The sequence below is a fragment of the Enhydra lutris genome, unplaced genomic scaffold (assembly GCF_002288905.1).
Source record: "Enhydra lutris kenyoni isolate GAN:26980312 unplaced genomic scaffold, ASM228890v2 scaffoldscaffold9, whole genome shotgun sequence".
NCBI lineage: Eukaryota > Metazoa > Chordata > Mammalia > Carnivora > Mustelidae > Enhydra > Enhydra lutris.
Window position 1 is genome coordinate 15,594,251 of NW_019154093.1, and position 23,299 is coordinate 15,617,549.

General features: G+C 44.3%; 1 protein-coding gene across 3 annotated transcripts in view; it reads right to left on the reverse strand.

Moving 5' to 3' along the window:
- The window catches only part of LOC111142963 (peroxiredoxin 1), a 22,013-nt gene extending 11,707 nt beyond the window's left edge, over positions 1-10,306 (reverse strand). The window contains exons 1-2 of one of the 3 annotated variants that reach the window (XM_022496317.1): positions 10,302-10,306; positions 472-588 (exon numbers count right to left, since the gene is read on the reverse strand). In XM_022496317.1, the coding sequence (XP_022352025.1) occupies positions 472-577 (106 nt within the window). In that variant the 5' untranslated portion in view covers positions 578-588; positions 10,302-10,306. Of the gene's footprint in view, positions 1-471; positions 589-3,009; positions 3,085-10,301 lie in introns of those variants that run through there. The other 2 variants (XM_022496315.1, XM_022496318.1) reach the window with 2 other exon arrangements.
- Between the last annotated feature and the right edge of the window lie 12,993 nt (positions 10,307-23,299).

The following is a 23,299-nucleotide window of genomic DNA, read 5'->3' on the forward strand; positions in this document are numbered from 1 at the left end:
AACGGTCCCAAATGCAACATCAACTCTTCTCCTGGGGCTAAGAGTCAAGGGAATGTGCCTAAGCCTCTGCCTAATGATACAGCAGCTCTGACATAGAGGTTTCATAAACTTGAACAGCTTACGCTCCAAAGACTTGAGCTTTCAATGACATAACAAGAATTATCCCCTAAAACAGTAATATAATTGAGGAGTTCTAATATAATTGAGGTAGTATGTCCAGGCATAATGAAGCATGGGCTTTTTCCATAAGCAGTCTGACTCTCGAGTATCTATCAGTGATCACAGTTGGTAATCACTACTCCATCAGGAAGGCAACAGCCTCCTACCCTAAGACTGTGACCTAGGTAGGATATATAAATCATCTTACAATCATGTCTAACTGAGATACAGAAATCTAATGAGCCATCCTAGATCGTAAAAATTCCACTTTTACCTTTACTCTTTTACTTTTTGTAGTCAGATTACTCTTACCGTTGTAGTCAGATAGGCTGAGGTCTTTGAACTGGCCATCTGGCATAACAGCCGTGGCTTTGAAGTTGGGGGCAGGATGCCCAATTTTGGCATTTCCTGAAGACATCTTGCTATTGGCTGGAAAATATAAAAGAGGAAGTGAATTGGAAACAAGCCTTACTTATTCTTCTAGGTAACACCGTTCAACTTATAGACTTAGATGTAGAATGATAAAAAAAAAAAAATTGTCCAGTGACCTTAGTATACACATTAATTTTTATATGGGTATGAGGCATAAACTGAGCTTTCCAACTTCTGAACAAAGATCAGACACTAAAGGAGCATGTGGGTGGCTCAGGCTTTTCAGCACCCTTGACTTTTTTTTTTTTTTTTAAGATTTTATTTATTCAACAGAGATCACCAAGTAGGCAGAGGTGCAGGAGGGGGAAGTAGGCTCCCTGCTGAGCAATCCCAGGACCCTAAGACAGGATGCCAAGACCCTGAGATCATGACCTGAGCCACAAGCAGAGGCTTAATCCACTGAGCCACCCAGGTGCCCCAGCATCCCTGAGTTTTGATTTGGGCTGGGTTCCTAATCTCAGGTCTGGGATTACAGTTGTGATTCTCTCTTCCACTCCCCCATTCCTTCCCTCTTCCCCTTCATTCTCAGGGTCACTCTCTCAAAATAAAAAATGTATCTCGTATTAGCTTTTGTTTTCATTGAAAAGCAGCAATTTTGGGGCACCTGGGTGGCTCAGTGGGTTAAGCCTCTGCCTTCGGCTCAGGTCATGATCCCGGGGTCCTGGGATTGAGCCCCGCATCAGGCTCTCTGCTCAGCAGGAAGCCTGCTTCCCTTCCTCTCTGCCTGCTTGTAATCTCTCTCTGTCAAATAAATAAATAAAAATCTTTAAAAAAATAAAAAATTAAAAAATTTTTTAAAAAGGAAAGCAGCAATTTTTTAAGACATAAGTAACCTCTATTACTTTCTTTACTATCATCTGTGAAAAAGCATTTTCCTCTATTTTCATTACACAAAAAGCAGCACAGAGGAAGATTCAGCCTCAAACCTGAGCTGAGCCCAAACGAACATTGCCACGAAAAGAACATCTGATTTCTAAAGTGGTCATGTTGCCCTTTCCCTAGAGTGCACCTTCATCTGCCTTCATAATTCAGGAAACACACTTGACCTTTCTCCAGGTCCACCTGCCGGAGACCAAAACCACCCTAAAGCCCATCCAACTTTTCAAGACACAAAACCAGGATTCTGGCATCTGCTCAATTACAAAACCTTAGCAATTGTGTTTAAGCTCTAGCAGTACTTTCAAAACGGGTTTCTGCCAGGATTCTGGATCAACAGTAAATAGAACAAGAAGTCTATTTATTGCTGGGGAGCCTGGCTGGCTCAGCTGGAGAACATGTGACTCTTGATCTCAGGGTTATGGGTTCCAGCCCCAGGTTGGGTTTAGAGATTACTTTAAAAAAAAAAAAAAAAAAAACTTTAAGGGGAGTAAAAAAAACTAAAATACGCACTGCTAAAAAGCAATGTTACACTGGATTCAGCCAGGTCAACATAAAGACAGGGAGTTAAGATGTAAACCACTAATCCCTCAGTTTGAAGACCCAAGAAGCTAGTCTTCCCTGTTCCGATATTCTTTGGTACACAATACTACAACCAAAAAAATCGTCGTAATCACCGATTATTACGAACTTTCTACTGCTTAACACCTTAACAGACCAAAAACACTAATACATCAAGCTGCAACTTGGTGACCAAATGTATGGAGTGTGACCCTAACATAAACCACCTTTTAATCCAAACCTGCTTTTAGAGGTGGTCCCCACGTCCACTTAAGTCCGACTCAGCGGGATGAAAGCCGTTGGACCTCAAGCCGGTGTGGGCCTCGGTGGACCAACCCTAACTTTCATGGCGAAAGCCACACCCCCCAAAACCCACTTCAGGTTCCCTCCTGCCGCTCCCATTATCGACCCCACCGTTAACACTTCGGAAAGTACCCCCCCCCCAAAAAAGCAAGCCGCAGTCTTCACAGACGGATTTGTTATCACCACAATCCCTATTCCGCAAACACAAAAAAAAATAAAGCCAAAAAAGGGCACAACATCTGAAACTCCTCATCTAGCCGCAGGTCCAGGCCAGCAACAGCCTTCACCTCTACCACACGTCGGGCGGGTAGCCTCAGGTCAGTTTCCAGGTCCATTCTAGAAGCTTCCCGAACCGGCCCGGAAGATTAACTGAGGAGAGCCCACCACCACTACCACAAGTCTGCCCGGCCGCCACGCCAAACCAATAAGCAAGCGCCCTGTGCTCGGGTTGCCGGGGGAGGAGGAAAACTCGAGCCCACGTTAGCCTAAGGGTTTAAACAGGTCCCCGCGTCCGTAAGGGAGGCCGCCGGGAGGGTGCGCGTACCGCCTAACCACTCTCAAGCGTCAGATCTCGCCCAGCCACCTCCCCCGTCACAGCACCCAAGGGGAGCAGGGTGGGAGGGTGGGACCCCAGAACAATAAGAAAAAGACGACCGCCGTATGAGGAAACTTTCTCACCCGCTCCACGAACAAAGACGCCGAAGACAAACCAGGAAGAAGACGCGTGAGACCGTGCGCGGGGCGCTGCCTTTATAGCCTGTAGGGCTCTCGCGAGAGTCAGAGCGGGCCGGGGTGGGGGGGTGCGGAGGAGGAGAGAGGTGGGGGAATCTGGTCCGAGCCCCGCCCCGAGCCAACGCGCCCCGCCAGAGTGACTCAGCACTTTCCCTCCCTGTGGGCGGGCTCAGGCACCGAAGACACGGATACCCCTGCATGCTGCCAACGGTTGGGGCCCAGGGCGTCCATCTCCAAAACCAACCGCCTCGGTTAATCTGGCAATCTCTTTGGGGGACCCCCTGTTTGTCCTCCCCTCAAGGCCCAGACCAGGGTAATGGCCCTGTTGCTCCACGGAGGATCACGTCTAATCCACACCACAAGCACTGAAACTATCCAAGCATTTCTCAAATACGCCACCCCGATCCCCGCAGCATATACCCGAGGTCTGTCTCAGTACTTAGACAACCTCCCTCATTATTCTGATTTACAGGATTGCAGCTTTCCTTCTCCCACCCCGCTATTTCCAAAGCTGCTGGGGGGAATATTTCTGAAATCTGTTCGTTTCACTCCTCTGGTTTGTGGTTTAAAAAATCGGGGCTCTGTAGTCAGTTTCCTGAGTTAAAACTCAATGTCATTTTATGTGTGGTCTTCAGGCAAGAGCTTTTACTCTTCTCACCTGTAAAATGGGAATACTGTTAATTCTTAAGGATCATCTCTGTTGATTACTTAGCACAATTCTGAGTTCTTTTTTTTTTTTTTAAGATTTTATTTATTTATTTGACAGACAGAGATCACAAGTAGACAGAGAGGCAGGGAGAGAGAGAGAGGGAAGCAAGCTCCCTGCTGAGCAGAGAGCCCGATGCGGGACTCGATCCCAGGACCCTGAGATCATGACCTGAGCCGAAGGCAGCGGCTTAACCCACTGAGCCACCCAGGCGCCCCACAATTCTGAGTTCTTGTTATACGTTAGAAAAGTTAACTTTTTTTGCTCCTAGGTTGATTTTAACACACAGAACAATGCGTTGCTGTTTCAAGACTTCAGGCTTTTGTTCAAATATGAAGAATCTAATCCCTCCTAGTTGACCTAGAGAAAATGTCTTTGAAGACTCAGCTGAAGCATTACTTCCTCTGAAACTGTTCCTGACCATGGTTCATCCCCAGAATTCCTCTGAAGCTATTCTGGCTTTTGCTCATCCCCAGAATTTGTGCCCCTAAATATCCTATGTTGCCAGAAGCTCTACAAAATAGGTCTTAAGCTATTCTACATGTTTATATGCCTACCTCTTCTTGCTAGACTGACTTTCTGGAAAGTAAGGTTTGGGTTACACCCATCTCTGTGTCCCCAAGACACAAGAGAGCACCTGATACAAAATAGGAGTATGTAATAAACATACTATATCCCCTTTCTGACCCCATGACCGCTCCAACCACCACCCTCCTATTAACTCCCTTGTACATTATAGCAGGCTAAGAAATGGGAACCTGGGGGGCCTAGGTGGCTTAGTCATTAATCATGTGCCCTGGGCTGGAGTTATGATCCCAGGGTCCTGGGATCCAGCCCGCACTGGGCTCCCTGCTGAACAGGAAGTCTGTTTCTCCCTCTCCTGCTCCCCCTGCTTGTGTTCCCTCTCTTACTGTCTCTCCTCCTGTCAAATAAATAAATAAAATCTTTTTTAAAAAAATAAAAATAAATAAATGAGAACATGCTGTGTCATGCTGGCTGAGAATCTCAAAATTTTTTGGCATTTATCATCCTATCTAGCAACATAAGTCATTTTTTGCTTGTTTTTTTCCTTCTCTGCCTGAGCTGAACAAGTATTTGGCCATTATTCATTTCCTTCTAGAGGCAGCAAGGGAAATGCAGAAGTTCAGAGCTTAATAGTAGATGGTTATTGCTATGGGCAGGTTAAATCAACAACACACAGTCCTATTTCAGCCACAAAAAAATTACCATGTGCCAGTCCCCTGGGGCACTTGGGCTTATTTGTCTCATTCAAAAACCAAAAGAGTTCTCCTGGCCCAAGGAAATCTTAACAGCCTATCCTATCCCCACAGAAATAAAAAACTGAAATACCAGGACAGAGTTCTGAAAAGACAAGAAATCTGTGAAACACTTGTGGTCGAAGTAAGTGATTGTGGAATCTCTTTCCTCAGAGAACACCAAAGACTTAGAAATGGGGGCAAGGGGTCTTTCTTTTTTATCCTTCTACAGGAACTAGTATCTACCTATATGTCTAGGTTTAAACATATATTTGTCCTTCCTTGTTTGTTTGAAGATTTTATTTATTTATTTGACAAAGAGACAAAGCAAGAGAGGGAACACAAGCAGGGAGAGTGAAAGAGGGAAAAGCAGACTTCCAGCCCAGCAGGGAGCCTGATGCAGGCCTGGATCCTAGGACCCAGGGATCATGACCTGAGCCTAAGGCAGCTACTTGACAACTGAGCCACCCACAAGCTCCTGTCCCTCCTTGTTTAGCAGTAGTCTGGGAAGGATTTTACCTGTTCTGCTTATCTATAGAGTACCAGAACCTAGCACAGTAACTGGCCTAGGAAGCATGCTTAATTAATTTTGGAATGTACTTGGGATTTTTGAGAGGTGAAGTTAACTTATTTGAACTATTTTTTTTAAGATTATTTATTTATTTGATGACAGAGATCACAAGTAGGCAGAGAGGTAGGCAGAGAGAGAGAGAAGAAGGGAAGCAGGCTCTGTGCTGAGCAGAGCGCCCGACTTGGGGCTCCATCCCAGGACCCTGGGATTATAACCTGAGCTGAAGACAGAGGCTTTAACCCACTGAGACACCCAGGCGCCCGTGGGTTGTTTTTTTTTTTTAAGATTTTATTATTTATTTACCAAATAAATAATAAAATCTTAAAAAAAAAAGATTTTATTATTTATTTGAGAGAGAGAGAGAACAAGCGTGAAGAGGGACAGAGGGAGAAGGACAAGAAGGCTCCCCACTGAGCATTACATGGGCTCGATCCCAGGACCTAGGGATCATGACCTAGGCCGAAAGCAGATGTTTAACCAACTGAACCACCCAGGCACCCCTGTTTGAACCATGTTTTAGAAAAATGATTCTAGCAGCTATGTGATAGGTAAAATAATGACTGGGAGGCAAAAAGTAGAGACTGATTGGGAGGCCAATGCAACGGTCCAGACAAGAGAAGTCTCAGAACTGTAATGTGACATTAGCAGCAGGATGGCAAGAAGGAAAGAAAAAATATCTCTACAGGCCTTAGTACTGGATTTAAGGCAAGAAAAAGGAGGAAGTTCAATCTGATTCCTTGGCTTCTTTCTTTCTTTCTTTCTTTCTTTTTTTTTTTTTGTAAGATTTTATTTATTTGACAGAGACAGAGACAGCAAGAGAGGGAATACAAGCAGAGGGAGTGGAGAGGGAGAAGCAGGCTTCCTGCCAAGCAGGGAGCCCAATGAGAGGCTCAATCCCAGGACCCCTAGGATCATGATCTGAGCCACGGCGGCAGACACTTAATGACTGACCCACCCAGGCGCCCCGATTCTTTGTTTTTTCATCTTGGTAACAAAGGAATAATGTCAGTCACCAGAGACATAGAAAATACTGGAGGAGAAGTAGGTTTGAGGTTTAAAAATAATGAAAAACATTTATTGAATACAGTTTTACAGCTGAAGTACCAAAGAATGTAATTGTCAAAAATCAGAGCTAATAGGTGTTGGGCCAGAGGCCATCCTCGCAGCAGAATCATCATGTAGTACAATATGCCAATGTGACGTTTATATAGACTATAAAATGTAAACGGTGCTTATTGGAGTTGTGCCATACTGTGGTTTGGCCAGTCTGTATGACATGAGTCCACGCTATTACTTACTAATTCCTTTCTTAATGGAGAAGGTAAGCAGTTTGGTAAACAGCACTGAAATGCTCTTTAGACATCCAGGTATCAGTGTCCAGAGATCACCCCTAGAGACACAGATTGGAGAATCAGCAGCACGGAGGTTTAGTCACGTGTTTATTGTTCTAGTTACAGGAGATCTGTACTTTGCTAGACACATAAAAATGAATAAGGCACCATCTATTCAGGTACTTTGAAGGATCCCTAAAGAGTAAAGACGAAGAGTGAGGGGCACCTGGGTGGCCCAGTGGGTTAAAGCCTCTGCCTTCGGCTCAGGTCATGATCCCAGGGTCCTGGGATGAGCCCCACATGGGGCTCTCTGCTCAGCAGGGAGCCTGCCTCCTCCTCTCTCTCTGCCTGCCTCTCTACCTACTTGCGATCTTTGTCTGTCAAATAAATAAATAAAATCTTAAAAAAAAAAAAAAAAAGATGGGGCGCTTGGGTGGCTCAGTGGGTTAAAGCCTCTGCCTTCAGCTCAGGTCATGATTTCAGGGTCCTGGGATCAAGCCCCGCATCGGGCTCTCTGCTCCGCAGGGAGCCTGCTTCCTCCTCTCTCTCTGCCTGCCTCTCTGCCTACTTGGGATCTCTGTCTGTAAAATAAATAAATACAATCTTAAAAAAAAAAAAAAAAAGAACAGTGAAAGATGAATTCAAGCAGAGAAAACAGCAAAAGCAGTAGGAGACAGTATAATGTATTTGGGGTAGTACAAAAAGTTCACTAGTAGTATAATGTAAATTCCAAAGACTAGAATATAGAGACAAAAAACAGATTAATTATGATGTATCCCATAAGCCAGGCTAAGGAGTTCAACTTTTACCCAATAGGTAAATTTAAAATGTAAGTATAGAAAGAAATTCAGAGGTTTTTTTTTTTAAGATTTTATTTATTTGTTTGAGAGAGAAAGAGACAAAGATAGTGACAGAGAGCACAAGTGAGATGCATAAGCATGAGCGGGGGCGGGGGGGTGGAGAGGAAGAAGTAGGCTCTCCGCTGAGCAGGGAGCCCGATGCAGGGTTTAATCCCAGGACCCTGAAATCATCACCTAAGCCAAAGGCAGACGCTCAACCAACTGAGCCACACAGGCACCCAAGAAATTCAGAGTTTTAAATATTGGGTCATATTATTAGGTTGTATTGTTGATCGTTCTGGCAGTTGCAAAGAGAATAGATTTAAGGTACCAAGAAAATGTGGGATAGGGAAATAAATAAGGAAGCTATTGCCATGACCAGGGAAAAGAGGTAGAGAGCCTGAACGAAGGCCATAGTGACCATGAAAGAAGGGATTAGATGGCAGTTTTCAAAATCTGGGCATCAAATACAGAAACTTAAAGCCTCTGCCTTCAGCTCAGGTCGTGATCTCAGGGTTCTGGGATGGAGCACTGCATCGGACTCTCTGCTCAGCGGGGAGCCTGCTTCCCCCTTCTCTCTGCCTGCCTCTCTGCCTACTTGTGTCTCTGTCAAATAAATAAATAAAATCTTAAAAAAAAAAAAAAAAAAAAAAAGAGAGAGAGAGAGAGAGGAGTCAAGGATAAGTCCCAGGGAAATTAGGCGAAGTGTGGTACAACTCACAGACATTCAGTGAAACAGTTTGGAGGAGATGATAAAGACCCCACTTTGTGGAATATTGAATTTAGGATTCCAAGGGGAGATGGTCAGTAGGAAGCTGGAAATGTGGAAACTTGTTCATCAATACTTAGCAGCATGTTCCTTATCACGATTAGTACAATAGATATCTGTTAAATAAATTAATGAATTATATTTGTTCACATCACTTACAATATCAGGGGTATTACTTAAAGCTGTGGAAGTAAATGAAATCCTGTAGAGGACGGTAAGCCAAGACCAGGACCTCAGAGAATTTCTATGAGAGTAGGAAGAAGGACAAAAGCAATTAAGAGCAACTCAAAAAGAACAGCATCTTGTGGGGCACCTGGGCATCTGCCTTCGGCTCAGGTCATGGTCCTGGGGTCCTGGGATTGAGCCCTGAGTGTTGGGGGGGGGGTCTCTGCTCAGTGGGGAGCCTGCTTCCTCTTCTCTCTCTCTGCCTGCCTCTCTGCCTACTTGTGATCTCTTTCTGTCAAATAAATAAATAAATAAATCTTAAAAAAAAAAACAAAAAACAAAAAAGAATACCCAGCATCTTGTGGCTGAAGGGTCACTCATGAAGATGGACTGTTTCCACCAAGAATAATTTCTTTTGGTCCCCACCATCAGCACTGAAATTTCCTGCACCTGGGAAAGAGTAATAACAACAACAAAATGGAATGTTTTAAGAAGTCAAATAGTAGGGGCACCTGGGTGGCTCAGTGAGCTGAGCCTCTGCCTTCAGCTCAGGTGGTGATCTCAGGGTCCTCGGATCGAGCCCCGCATTGGGCTCCGCATCCGGCTCTCTGCTCGGTGGGGAACCTGCTTCCTCCTCTCTCTCTCTCTCTCTCTCTCTCTCTCTCTCTCTCTGCCTGCCTCTCCGCATACTTGTGATCTCTCTCTGTCAAATAAATAAAATATTTTTTTAAAAAATAAGTCAAATAGTAGACACACAAGCTGCCACTCATGAAATTTACTTAGTAAGTTTTCTCTAAAATCCTTTAAAGGAAAAAATATATATGTATGTTACTAAGTTGCTCTTTGCTGAAGGCATTAGGTGGGGCTTTGTTAGGAAGAATTGCTTGGTGTCAGGGCGCCTACTGAAAAAATGCTTGCATGAATCATACTTTGCTCTATTTCTTAGAAGTGAGGCCCTTAAATTTTTTCTCTGCCAGTTCAAGTAAGTACAGCTCTTTGCTGGATGAAACACTGGTTCCCAGCTCAGTTTTTCAGATCTAGCTCCCTCCACCTGTTGTGTTAAAGTAGTATTCTCAAACAATTAGTAACATGAAGTTCCTTGTGAAAGAAAAAATATTCTTGAGGAACTCCAATGTTAGGGCTGATTTATCAAATTATTTAACTTTCATTAATTTTATTTTACTTTTTTTATTCAGACTAATATTTATATTTCAATATTGCCCCATGATGCAATATTGAAAATAATTTATTTTTTTTTAAGATTTTACTGGGGCGCCTGGGTGGCTCAGTGGGTTCAGCCTCTGCCTTCAGCTCAGGTCATGATCCCAGGATCCTGGGATGGAGCCCCACATTGGGCTTTCTGCTCAGTGGGGAATCTGCTTCCCCCTCTCTCTGCCTGCTTCATTGCCTACTTGCGATCTCCCTCTGTCAGATATATACAATCTTTAAAAAAAAGTATTTTATTTATTTATTTGTCAGAGAGAGAGAGAGCAAGAGAGCACAAGCAGGGGCAGAGGGAGAAGCAGGCAGAGGGAGAGCAAGCTCCCTGCTGAGCAAGGAGCCCTATTTGGGACTTGATATCAAGACCCTAGGATTATAACCAGCGCTGAAGGCAGAAGCCTAATCTACTACTGAGCCACCCAGTCACCCGGAAATAATTTAAAATACTGTTTCATGAGGAGACCTGGGTGGCTCAGTTGGTTGAACTACTTACTGCCTTTGGCTCAGGTCATGATCCTGGAGTCCTGGGAGTAAGTCCCGAATTGGGCTGCCCGCTCAGTGGGGAGCCTACTTCTCCCTCTGACCTTTCCTCTCTCTCTTATTCTCTCTCTCTCAAATTAAAAAAAAAAAAAAAAAACCAAAAACTGTTTCATGAAAATGTTTTCCTTGTTAATTACCACTACTCTTGCTGCTAACTGCTGCAAATTGAAACATATAAGATGGAAAAAAGAAAAAGAAATATACAAGATGAGATTCTTGCAAGCCTACCCTCCCTGAATATGGCCTTAATGCTACAGTGCATCTCCTCCTAGGTTCTGCATACCTATAATTGCCTACACCTTGTGATGGTGACTCAATTCTCCCACCACCTTTCTCTGTTTAAACTAGCATGAAACCTTTGTTCATAAGGTGTTGTTTGACGTCATCTGGTCTTCCCTTAACAAAGTATTAGTTGTATTGCCACACTAAGTTGCTACGGTAAGCACAGTTAACTGATTCATGAACAGCCAATGCCCCTTCTTCATACCTAACTAGATACTGCAAGTAAGGCAATTCAGTAGGAGTATAAAACAAATGTCCTGTAACAGTGATCATTTTAACATTAGGAGTTGCTAACCTAATAAAAGCCTATCGTAAATTTATAAAGCATTAAAGTTAAGCCTATAAACCATTAACGGTAAACCTATATGCCATTAAAGCTAAACGCTTTCTTGTAATTGTAATAATAAATACAATCATGGAAATCAGAGTCACAGGGCAGCATTCAGTTATGAGGACATCCGGATAATTCAGAACATGTTTATTTTTATTTTTTTTTTAATGATCGGGCGCCTGGGTGGCTCAGTGTGTTAAGCCTCTGCCTTCGGCTCAGGTCATGGTCTCAGGGTCCTGGGATCGAGCCCCGAGAATCGGGCTCTCTGCTCAGCAGGGAGCCTGCTTCCTCCCTCTCTCTGCCTGCCTCTCTGCCACCTACTTGTGATCTCTATCTATCAAATAAATAAATAAAATCTTTTAAAATATAAATAAATAATAAATAAATGAAAATAAATGATCACTAAGGGGTACCTGAGTGGCATCGTGGGTTAAGGGTCAGAGTCTTGGTTTCGGCTCAGATCTTGAGATCCCGGGATTGTAAGATCCAGTCCCCTGTTGAGCTCCATGCTTGCTCAGCACAGATTCCGTTTGGGATTCTCTCTCCCTCTCCCTCTGCTCCTCCTGCTCATGCTCACGCTCTCTCAAATAAATAAATAAATCCTAAAAAAACAAAAGCAAAAAAAACAAATTATACCTAAAAGGAAAACATTACATTTAACAGTTCTTAAAGAACACTTGAGTCCTTAAATTTATAAGAATTCAACTTACAAAATTATATTTGGGACACACAAAGGCCTACAATACCAATTTAAGAAAAACTTATCAAGGATGGTGTTGCTTAGAATTGAACACAGCTGGGGTGCCTGGGTGGCTCAGTCATGATTCCAGGGTCCTAGGATCAAGCCAGGCATCAAGCCCCGAATCAGGCTCCCTGCTTGGCAGGAAGCCTGCTTCTCCCTCTCCTACTCCCCCTGCTTGTGTTCCCCTCTCTCACTGTGTCTCTTCCTGCCGAATAAAAAAAGTCTTTAAAAACAACAACAAGGGACGTCTGGGTGGCTCAGTTGGTTAAGCGGCTGCCTTTGGCTCAGGTCGTGATCCCAGTGTCCTGGGATCGAGTCCCACATCGGGCCCCTTGCTCGGCAGGGAGCCTGCTTCTCCCTCTGCCTCTGTCTGCCTGTGCTCGCTCGCTCTCTCTCCCTCTGTCCCTAACAAATAAATAAATAAACTCTTTAAAAAAAAAAACACACAACAACAAAAAGAAATGAACACAGCTGCAAGTAACAGTTAAACTCAAATAACAAACTTAACCAAATAGGGGATTAATTTTTCCCATTTTTTTAAAAAGATTTTTTTTTAAAGATTTTATTTATTTATTTGACAGACAGATCACAAGTAAGCAGAGAGGGAGGCAGAGAGAGAGGAAGGGAAGCAGGCTCCCTGCTGAGCAGAGAGCCCGATGCGGGACTCGATCCCAGGACACTGGAATTGTGACCTGAGCTGAAGGCAGAGACCTTAACCCACTGAGCCACCCAGGCACCCTTTTTTAAAAGACTTTATCTATTTACTTGAGAGAGAGGGAGAGTACAAGTCGGGGTACAGACAGAGGGACGAGCAGACTCCTAACTGAGCCCAGAGCCCAACTTAGAGCTTGATTCCAAGACCCTTGCATCATGACCTGAGCTGTAGCCAGACGTTTGACTGAGATACCCAGGCGCCCCAACTCAGACTTCTCTTAACTTTCTTTCTTCTTCTTCTTTTTTTTTTTTTTTTTAAGATTTTATATATTTATTGACAGAGAGAGAGAGATCACAAGTAGGCAGAGCAGCAGGCAGAGAGAGAGGGGGAATCAGGCTCTCCACTGAGCAGAAAGCCTGATGCAGGGCTCCATCTCACGACCCTGAGATCAAGAGTTGCATGCTCTACCGACTGAGCCAGTTAGGTGTTCCAACAAAAGGTGTTTTGTTTTTTTAAGATTTTATTTATTTATTTATTTGACACGGACGGCGGGGCGGGGGGTAGGGATCACAAGTAGCCAGAAAGGCAGCCAGAGTGAAGCAGGCTCCCTGCTGAGCAGAGAGCCTGATGTAGGGCTCCATCTCAGGACCCGGAGATCATGACCTGAGCCAAGGGCAGAGGCTTAACCCACTGAGCTACCCAGGCACCCCTTCTTTTAACTTTCTATACCCAAACCCCTAGCATACAGCTTTTATTCTTATGATTATCTTATAGTCACAAAATGTCTGCTCTACTTCCAACTGTATATTGTTGGTATACATATATTCCAGGGTGAAGGACAAGGCAGCCAGAAGGGGGTGGTGACTATAATGAGGAAGCAAAGCACTCCCAGAAACTCTCAGTTTTACGTATTTCCCAGAACTATGTCACATGGCTGTTCCTAGCTATAAGGGAGGCTGGAAATGTGTCTATTAGTCAGGTATGTTACCACTCCTAATAAAATTGGGATTCTGTTAGGAAGAAAGGAAGGAGGAAAGATATTGGATAGGCAACTAGAGTGACTGACCTTGATGGAATTTGAAAAGAAAAACTTAAGATTCTGAATGTGGCCATGTAAGCATGTTGAAATGCTAGAAAAAGTCTCAGTTACTGTTTTTATCTTCTACTCTTAAAAGACGTGGCAATTTGTTTTACTAAACTTGCCTTATATTTACAATAAGGGGCTCTGTGTCATACAGCTTTGGGAAGGTGATATTCACTTTATGTTTTCCATGAATAGTGTCCCTGGAATTGGGTAACACAGCAAACCTATTTGTTTTTCTGATTTTTTTACTTTTTTTTTTTTTAAGATTTTATTTATTTATTTGACAGAGAGAGATCACAAGGAGGCAGAGAGGCTAGCCAGGTAGGGGGAAGCAGGCTCCCTGCTGAGCAAAGAGCCCAACACAGGACCCAATCCCAGGACCCTGAGATCATGACCTGAGCCAAAGGCAGAGGTTTAAGCCACTGAGCCACCCAAGTGCCCCCGCAAACCCGTTTGTAGTAATGCTTTCAGTATTGCAGACCTTTCATGAAGTGATATATATTAGAACTCTTGGTTACTTGCATGATTAAATATTTACTTATAAACTGTTATATCCTCAAAAAATATAGAGCCCTAGACTCTCAGAGTTGGAAGAAACCACAGTTAACTAATTTAAAATTAAGTTCCCACCATGTGCCATGTACTATTCTAGGCCTTGCCCTCAGTGCCCTGTACTAAACATGAAGCTCAACATCCAACCTTCTACCCATTACCAGAATCCCTTCTTCAGTAGGTCTAATAGTCCCTGAGCCCTGACTTGAACAATTCTATGATGTCTGACTTCCAGATGCTTATATTGGTGCTTTCTGGGCTGTCCATGACCCCTAGAAGGGGGCAGCAATTCAGCTGCATAGAACTATGGTATTCCTCATGTAGAATAAAATGGAATTGTTCTTGCCTTGGCTTACTTACCAAGTTCCAGTGTTGTTTGTTACACAAGCATAGATAACTGAGATCCCATGTAACTCCCCTCACTCAGCCTTAGTTCTCTCCTCACAAAAATGGTGTGACAGAGTTATCTCTTACAGAGTAAGTACTTAACATAAATCACTCTTATCATCTTCATCATCATCATCATCATCATCATCATCTGTGTCAAAATTTGTTGGCTTGGCTCCAACCCATCATTTGAGTCCATCAAAGAACTAATGAATTTTGGGCACTTGGGTGGCTCAGTTGGTTGAGTGTTTGACTCTTGTTTTCAGCTGAACTCATGATCTCAGGTCATGGGATCGACCATCAGGCTCCACACTCAGCACGGAGTCTGCTTGAGATTCTCTTCTTTTCCCTCTCCCTCTGCACACCCCCCCACCAAAATTTTCTTTAAAAACTAACAAATTGGGCACCTGGGTGGCTCAGTGGGTTAGGCCTCTGCCTTCAGCTCAGGTCATGATCTCAGGGTCCTGGGATCGAGTCCCGCATCGGGCTCTCTGCTTAGCAGGGAGCCTGCTTCTCCCTCTCTCTGTCTGCCTCTCTGCCTGCTTGTGATCTCTCTCTCTCTCTCTGTCAAATAAATAAATAAATAAATAAATATTTAAAAAAAAAAACTAACAAATTTAGGTACGTCAGGGTGGCTCAGTTGGTTAAGTGTCTGACTTCAGCTCAGGTCATGATCCCCGAGTCCTGGGATCGAGCCCTACATCAGGCTCCCTCCTCAGAGGGAAGCCTGCTTCTCCCTCTCCCTCTCCCTCTGTTTGTGTTCCCTTTCTTGCTGTCTCTCTGTCAAATAAATAAAATATTAAATAAGTAAATAAATAAATAAATAAATACAATCTTGTAATCAATCAATAAAACTAATGATTTTAATTAGCTCATTACCTAATCTTTATTTGAACTTCATTTTTTTTTTAAGATTTTTATTTATTTATTCAACAGAGATCAGAGTGGGGGGGGGGGAAGCAGGCTCCCTGCTGTGCAGAGAGCCGGATGGGGGAGCTCAATCCCAGGACCCTGAGATCATGACCCATCCTTCTGAGCTGAAGGCAGAGGCTTAACCCACTGAGCCACCCAGGTGCCCCTGAACTTATTTCTGAGACTACATTGACTTTTACTTATTTCGTTTTTATTTGTACAAATCTGATATCCCGGAGTGCTTGGGTAGCTCAGTCACTTAGTAGTAATAGCTTGTCTGTCCAATGTTCAGATCCCAAAATATTTTACCAAATGAAGAAATTATTTTACCTCTGAGGATCTTACTGGAAGCCCAGGCTTATATGACGCTTAGTGTTTATCAAGTACCTACTATTGGGGGTGCCCGGATGGCTCAGTCAGTTAAGCATCTGCCTTTGGCTCAGGTCATGATCCTAGGAACCCCCTGTCAGTTCCTTGTTCAGTGGGGAAACTACTCCCTCTCCCTTTGCTGCTCCCTGTGCTTGTGTTCTCTCTCAATAAATAAATAAAACCTGGGGCGCCTGGGTGGCTCAGTGGGTTAAGCCGCTGCCTTCGGCTCGGGTCATGATCTCAGAGTCCTGGGATCGAGCCCCGCATCGGGCTCTCTGCTCAGCAGGAAGCCTGCTTCCTCCTCGCTCTCTGCCTGCCTCTCTGCCTGCTTGTGATCTCTCTGTCAAATAAATAAATAAAATCTTTAAAAAATAAATAAATAAATAAATAAATAAATAAAACCTTAAAAAATGTATATCTGATATCCCAATTCCTACATTTTCAGATTCCAACTTTATTTTTATTTTATGTTTTTTTAGATTTTATTTATTCATTTGACAGAGAGAGAGAGTACAAGCAGAGGAAGCAGCAGAGGGAGAAGGAGAAGCAGATTCTCTGCTGAGCGGGGACCCCGATGCAGGGCTCAATCCCAGAACCCTGGGATCATAACCTGAGTGAAGGCAGAAGCTCAACCAACTGAGCCACTCAGGTGCCCCAGATTCCAACTTTAAAATCAAGTGTGGGGACACCTGGGTCATGCAGTCGCTTAAGAGACTTCGGCTTCGGCTCAGGTCATGATCCCAGGGTCCTGGGATTGAGCCCTGCATTGGGATCCTTGCTCGGTGGGGAGCCTGCTTCTCCCTCTACCTCTGTTGCTCCTCCTACTTGTGCTCTCTCTCACTCACTCTCTTTCTTTCTCTGACAAATGAATAAATAAAATCATTCAAAAATAAAATAAAATCAAGTATGATTTGGTATTTGTTATTCTTCTGTCATTGTCCTATTTTATACTGAGATGCTATTCATAATTAAAAGAGGTACACACCAGGCGCCTGGGTGGATCAGTCGTTAAGCATCTGCCTTCAGCTCAGGTCATGATCCCAGGGTCCTGGGATTGAGCCCCCAGTTGGGCTCCCTGCCCAGGAGGTAAGCCTGTTTCTCCCTCTCCCACTTCCCCTGCTTGTGTTCCCTCTCTTGCTGTGTCTCTCTCTGTCAAATAAATAAAATATTTTTAAAAAAGAGGTACATATTTAAGATATTGAACAATTTTAGACTCCAGTTTTCACCCACCCATACCTAACTAGAAAAATAATCGAAGTGTTGATTTTTCTTTTCTTCCTCCATCTTCCATCTCCCCAATTTTAGGAGAACTGGAATGAATGCATAGATATAGTCAAGACCAGAGCATTAAAGGGGAAGTGCTCAAGGGTCCACCATGGCATAGCGGTAAGCTAGACTAACAGCAGACGTGCAGCCTATGTTTATACAATTAAAGTGGGCTTCTACCTCTAGCCATACGATGCTCAAGAACTACTGCTCAAATCTTTTTTCACCCCCTCAAAACCAAATCCTTATAAACATAAGCATTTATCAGTAATTTCCAACATCAGTGCTATCAGTATTTTGAGTCGGGTAATTCTTTTTTGGGAGGGTAGGGGGGCTGTCCAGCGCATAACAGGATGTTTAGCAATATCCTGCCCCCTAGGGGCGCCTGGGTGGCTCAGTGGGTTAAAGCCTCTGCCTTGGGCTGGGGTCATGATCCCAGGGTCCTGGGATGGAGCCCCGCATCGGACTCCCTGCTCAGCAGGGAGCCTGCTTCCTCCTTGCTCTCTGCCTGCCTCTCTGCCTACTTGTGATCTCTGTCTGTCAAATAAACAAATAAAATCTTTTTTTTTTTTAAGATTATTTATTTATTTATTTGACAGGCAGAGATCACAAGTAGGCAGAGAGGCAGGCAAAGAGAAAGAGGAGGAAGCAGGCTCCCCACGGAGCAGAGAGCCCGATGCGGGGCTCGATCCCAGGACCCTGGGATCATGACCAGAGCCGAAGGCAGACGCCCTAACCCACTGAGCCACCCAGGCGCCCCAACAAATAAAATCTTAAAACAAAAAAAATATCCTGCCCTCTAGATGCCAGTAGCAAACCATAGACCCCCCCATTACCAAATGTGCCCTGGGGGACACATTGTTTGTTTGTTTTATTATTTTTTTTAAGATTTTATTTATTTGACAGACAGAGATCACAAGTAGGCAGAGAGGCAGGCAGAGAGAGAGGAGGAAGCAGGCTCCGCGCTGAGCAGAGAGCCCGATGCGGGGCTTGATCCCAGGACCCTGAGACCATGACCTGAGCCGAAGGCAGAGGCTTAACCCACTGAGCCACCCAGGCACCCCTGGGGGACACACTGTTGTTTTGAGAAGCACATTGGTGAGTTGAGAACCTTACCCCCAGGTTGAGCTAAGAAAGTCAAATAAATGACTTGAGGACTCCTAGCATATCTAACCTTCTGGCCCATTTGTTCTGGCTGGTAGGGTCTTCTCTGCCCAGAAACAGGAAAAAAAAATAACTTACTTCCAGTAAAGTATGAATACTTACTTATAAATACTTATGTATTCATACTTTACTTCTAGATCTCTTGGCTAAAGCTTCCAGAAGAATGCCTTGACTGTCAGAAGCATAGCAATTAGGAGACTGATGATACTGAGACTAAAAAGGCTCACACCCTTTGTAATGAATGACTCTTTGGCTTCTTCTCCTGAGGGCCACTCAGCCACTGACAGATGGGAAAGAAAGGGAGACAAAGGACAAAAGGCTCTGAGAAAGCATACAGATGGAAAAGAAGAGCTAATTTATCTTTGGGAAAGAAGGCTTCACTGATTCATTCCTAGCCTTAGCCACACCTCTAACCACAAGCAGGAATCCTGCCGTTCCTGGCACCCTTAGTGAAGTTCCCTCAGCCCTCTTTAGGCCGTAATTCTCCAACTAGAAGCATCTCCACATTCTCTCCTTCCACCTTCCCCAGAGGAACATCAGGGCTGACAAGCAGGCCCTAATTTGAGAACTCTTCAGACCAGAGTGAGATAGGAGGCAGGGCCATCCCATAGGTTGAACAGTTTGGGCACCTCACCAAAGAGGCTACTGGAAGTCTGATTCCCTGCCAAGAACCGGCTTTTCATGTATGGTTCACCAAGCCAGGGCTTGAGATCAAGACCTGAGCTAAGATCAAGAATCAGACACTTAACTGACTGAGCCACCCAGGTGCCCCCAAAATTGTCCTTTTCTAATTCTGAGGCAACACAGAATAAAAAACCTGTACATGCTGTAAGGTCCTATTTTATATTTTTATATTTTAGCCAGAGGCTTCCATTGAGGTTAAACAATAACCTTGTTGTTTAACCCTTAAACTGTCCCTGCTCCCCCTCTCCCAGGGGACTTACTTAAAAACAAGTCCCGGAAACCAGCCTCAGGTAACAACGCACAGATACAAGGATGGGTCAGGCCAGGTGGAGACATCTGATCAGTGGGGGGGATGCATAGTGTCTCCCTAGCTACCAAGGAGTATGGGCCCCGACCTTTAGGAAACTTTTGGGCGCCAATCCTAACCAAGGTGAAATTGTTCACCTTGCAATTGGTCACCTAGCAACACTGTGCAGTTTTCTCTGTGTGTTACAATTTCACTGGCCACCTGTGCATGGCCAGGCCCAACCTCGTGGCCTTTGCCCTTAAAAGTTAGTCCATAAAGGAGAGCGGGGTCGCCCTCTCTGTAAGAGGTGCAGCCGTGGCCGGCCAGTTTGATTCTTGATGCTTGGCGCGAAATAAAGCTTTGCTTGACCTTCGCTTTGTATCAGTCTCGCTCCTTTAATCACGGACCCATTATTCAGGCATAACACATGCTATAAACCAGAAGGTTTATTTCCCCTAAGTCTTCTCAACTTAAACAGACCCATTTCCCTAGCTGTTCCTTATGTGATTTACAAACCTCTTGCTGATTATCTCCCCAGAGCCCTATAGCTTAGCATAGTGTTCAGCATAGTATTTCTTTTTTTTTTTTTAAGATTTTATTTTTTATTTATTTGACAGAGAGAGAGATCACAAGTAGGCAGAGAAGCAGGCAGAGAGAGCAGGGGAAGCAGGCTCTCCGCTGAGCGGAGAGCCCGATGCGGGGCTCAATCCCAGGACCCTGGGATCACGACCTGAGCCGAAGGCAGAGTCTTAACCCACTGAGCCACCCAGGCACCCCCAGCATAGTATTTCTTATCCTGACACACATACCCTCCACCATCTGACATCTTGTTCCTTCTTCCTCCATGTTGCTCTAAAGATCATAAAGAACTATATGTCCTCTTGAGTGTACCATAATGTTAGAGATCTCCCACATCCTAGTCACAGATTCCTATTTGCCTAACACATGCTTGTCTCTCAAAACCTGGTTCAAGTGTTACCATTTTGGGACACCTTTCCTGACAACCTCCCCATTCTTATTCTTCTTTTTTTTAAAGGCAGGAGGTTTTGTTTTGTTTTGTTTTAGATTTTATTTATTTATTTGATAGACAGAGAGCATAAGCAGGCAGAGAGGCAGGCAGAAAGTAGGTGGGGGGTGGGGTGGGGAGCGGGCTCCCTGCTGAGCAGAGAGCCTGATATGGGGCTTGATCCCAGGACCCTGAGATCATGACTGGAGCTGAAGGCAGAAGATTAACCCACTGAGTCACCCAGGCGCCCCATCCCCATTCCTATTCTGATTTTCAGTGCTCCTTCCTCCTGCTCAGGAGGATCCTTCCTCTTTTCCACCATACTCTGTGCTCTGTGCTTATTTCTATCACAGACAGTACCTATCACATTGCATCATTCCATAATCATTGATTATTTCTTTTTCCTGCCCCCCACCCCTTCCCGGCCGTGGACCATGATCTTAGTAAGTTAAAGATATGCTGGTAGCAAGTACCCCATAGCATCAAAGAGAAAACAGATTGAGAACCACTGCATTGGACTGTCCATTCCTTGAGGGCAGGGCCACATCTTTACCTCTTCACCTCCAGCATCCAGCACTTGGCCTGATGCTCAGTGAATGTGCAATAAATGCCTGAAAGCCTCTGGGAAAAGGGCATTGCTCTCAGGTGGCTAGACACACATTTAGTGAATGTCACATTTTGAATGTCATGAGGATCCAAAAAGGACCAAGATGCAGCCGGAAAGCTCATAGAATCCTGCCATCACCCCATTCACTTGTATCTGTCATATGTGTGCTAGTTCCTTATTCATGTCAACAGCAGAGAAAGTGTTGAACAGGTAGGCATTTGCTGAGTTAATCAATGTCACAATTTCCCCACTTTCAAGAACTGAGGTTCCTGCTGCCCTCTACCATAGGCTAGCAAGATTAAATATAAAATAAAATAAAAAACAGACATCCCACGTATTTAATATTACTTTCTGAGTTCCTTGCGGGGGAGGGTGTCAGGCAGAAAACATTATGAGTCAGCTCCATTGAAAAATGAGACAACCACAGCCACTCTGGTCTGGATGGTGGCCCAGAACTGCTGACAGGAGTAGAACTAAACTGGGCCTGAGAATTGCACTGTGACTTCTGTCTTCCTTCTCTCTGGGTAGGGGTTGGAGGGAGGGCAGGCAATTTTTCAGCGTGTAAGAACTGGGGCCCTAAGTACCTTAGGCGGGAAGTGCCAGTGTGGAGACTTTCACTGGAGAATATTTTTGATCAGTAAGTGTTAACACACTGGATTTTCTACTTCTGTCTCAAGAGGGTTTCCAGACAGGGCCTAGCCTGGGAGTTCCAGAGCTCTAATTAGCTACTAATTGGTCATTTAAGTTATAATAGCTTGTCTGTCCAATGTTCAGATCTTACAGTATTTTACCAAATGAAGAAACTATTTTGCTTCCAAGGACCTTACTGGAAGCCCAGGCTTACACGACGCTTAGTGCTTATCAAGTACCTACTGTTGGGGGTGCCTGGGTGACTCGGTTGGGCTTTTGCCTTTGACTAAGGTCATGGTCCCAGGGTCCTTTTTCTCCCTTCTCCTCCCTGCTGGTGCTCTCTCTCTCGCTATCTCTCTGTCTCTGTCTTTGTCTCTGTCTCTCTCTCTAATGAATAAACAAAATCTAAAAAAAAAAAAAAAAAGCACCTACTATTGTATTACTAGGGACCCTGAAATCTTATAATCTTCTTGCCCCTCAGAAATGCACTCGGTAGGACATGACTAAGGCAAGTGTTTTGGCTATAGCTAGTTTATGACTAAAAGGGCAGCCTTGGGGCACCTAGGTGGCTCAGTTGGTTAAGTGGTTGCCTTCGGCTCTGGTCATGGTCCTAGGGTCCTGGGATGGAGCCCCATGTCCGGCTCTCTGCTCAGCGAGAGCCTGCTTCTCCCTCTGCCCGCTGCTCTGCCTACTTGTGCTCTCTCTCTGTCGAAATAAATAAAATATTTAAAAAATAAAATAAAATAAAAGGACAGCCTTATAGTAAAGCATTATCTACTAGACTCCCCAGAAAAAGGAAAACACATTTCCAAAGCCTAGCAGTAACAGAGCTCAGAGAAGTCACCTTCTCACCCTAATGAAGTAGGAAGGGCATCAGGAAGTACCCAGAGCTTTAACCTTCACCCACATCCTGGCCAGAGAAGGAAATCTGGGCTCCAGTGCAGGGATCTGGCTTTGTCATGGTTGTGGGAAAGTGGGAGAAGAAACCCCACCCCCACGCTAGGCTCTGGGCCAGCCTCCTCCCTCACTGTACACAACCTTGATCCAGGGGCAGGAACTGGCACCCTGGCTTTTTGAAGCCCAAGAACTTTGATTTTTTTTTTTTTTTTTAAGATTTTATTTATTTATTTGGCAGAGAGAGAGAGAGAGAGCGAGCAAGCGAGCCCAGGAGCACACAAGCGGAGGGAGTGGCAGGCAGAGGAAAAGGGAGAAGAAGGTTCACTGCTGAACGCAGAGCCCTCAGTGGGGCCCAATCCCTGAGTGAAAGGCAGCGGCCTAAATGACTGAGCCACCCAGGAGCCCTGGACTTTGATCTTTGGAGCTGAATGAGCCAAATATAACTAGTGCCTAACCTGCTTTTGGTAACCTTTTTTGTTTCTCCCCCCTGCCCCCCATTTAAAATATCATAGACATTTTTCCACTACAACACTTACAGATCCACTTTCTTGCAGGGCTAAATTACTTTTGTTGTATGGATATACAATAATTTATTTTTGCCAATTCCCTTCTTAGAACATTTGGGTAATTTTTCTTTCCTTTAAACAACATAGTAAAGAGCACCTGGATGGCTCAGTCAGTTAAGCATGTGCCTTTGGCTCATGTATTGATCCCAGAGTCCTCTGATGGAGTCCCATATCTGGCTCCTTGTCCCTGGGGCAGCCTGCTTCTCCCTCTCCCACTGCTGCTCCCCCTGCTTGTGTGCACACGTGTGGGCTCTATCTCTGTCAAATAAATAAATAAAATCTTTTAAAAAATAAAATCTTTTAAAGAAAACAACACAGTAAATATCCTTGTCACTCTATTATTTCCTTTGACTAAATTCCTTAAAATTGCTCTATCAGAAGAGATGCACTTTTAAAATTTTACGATATACTACCAAAT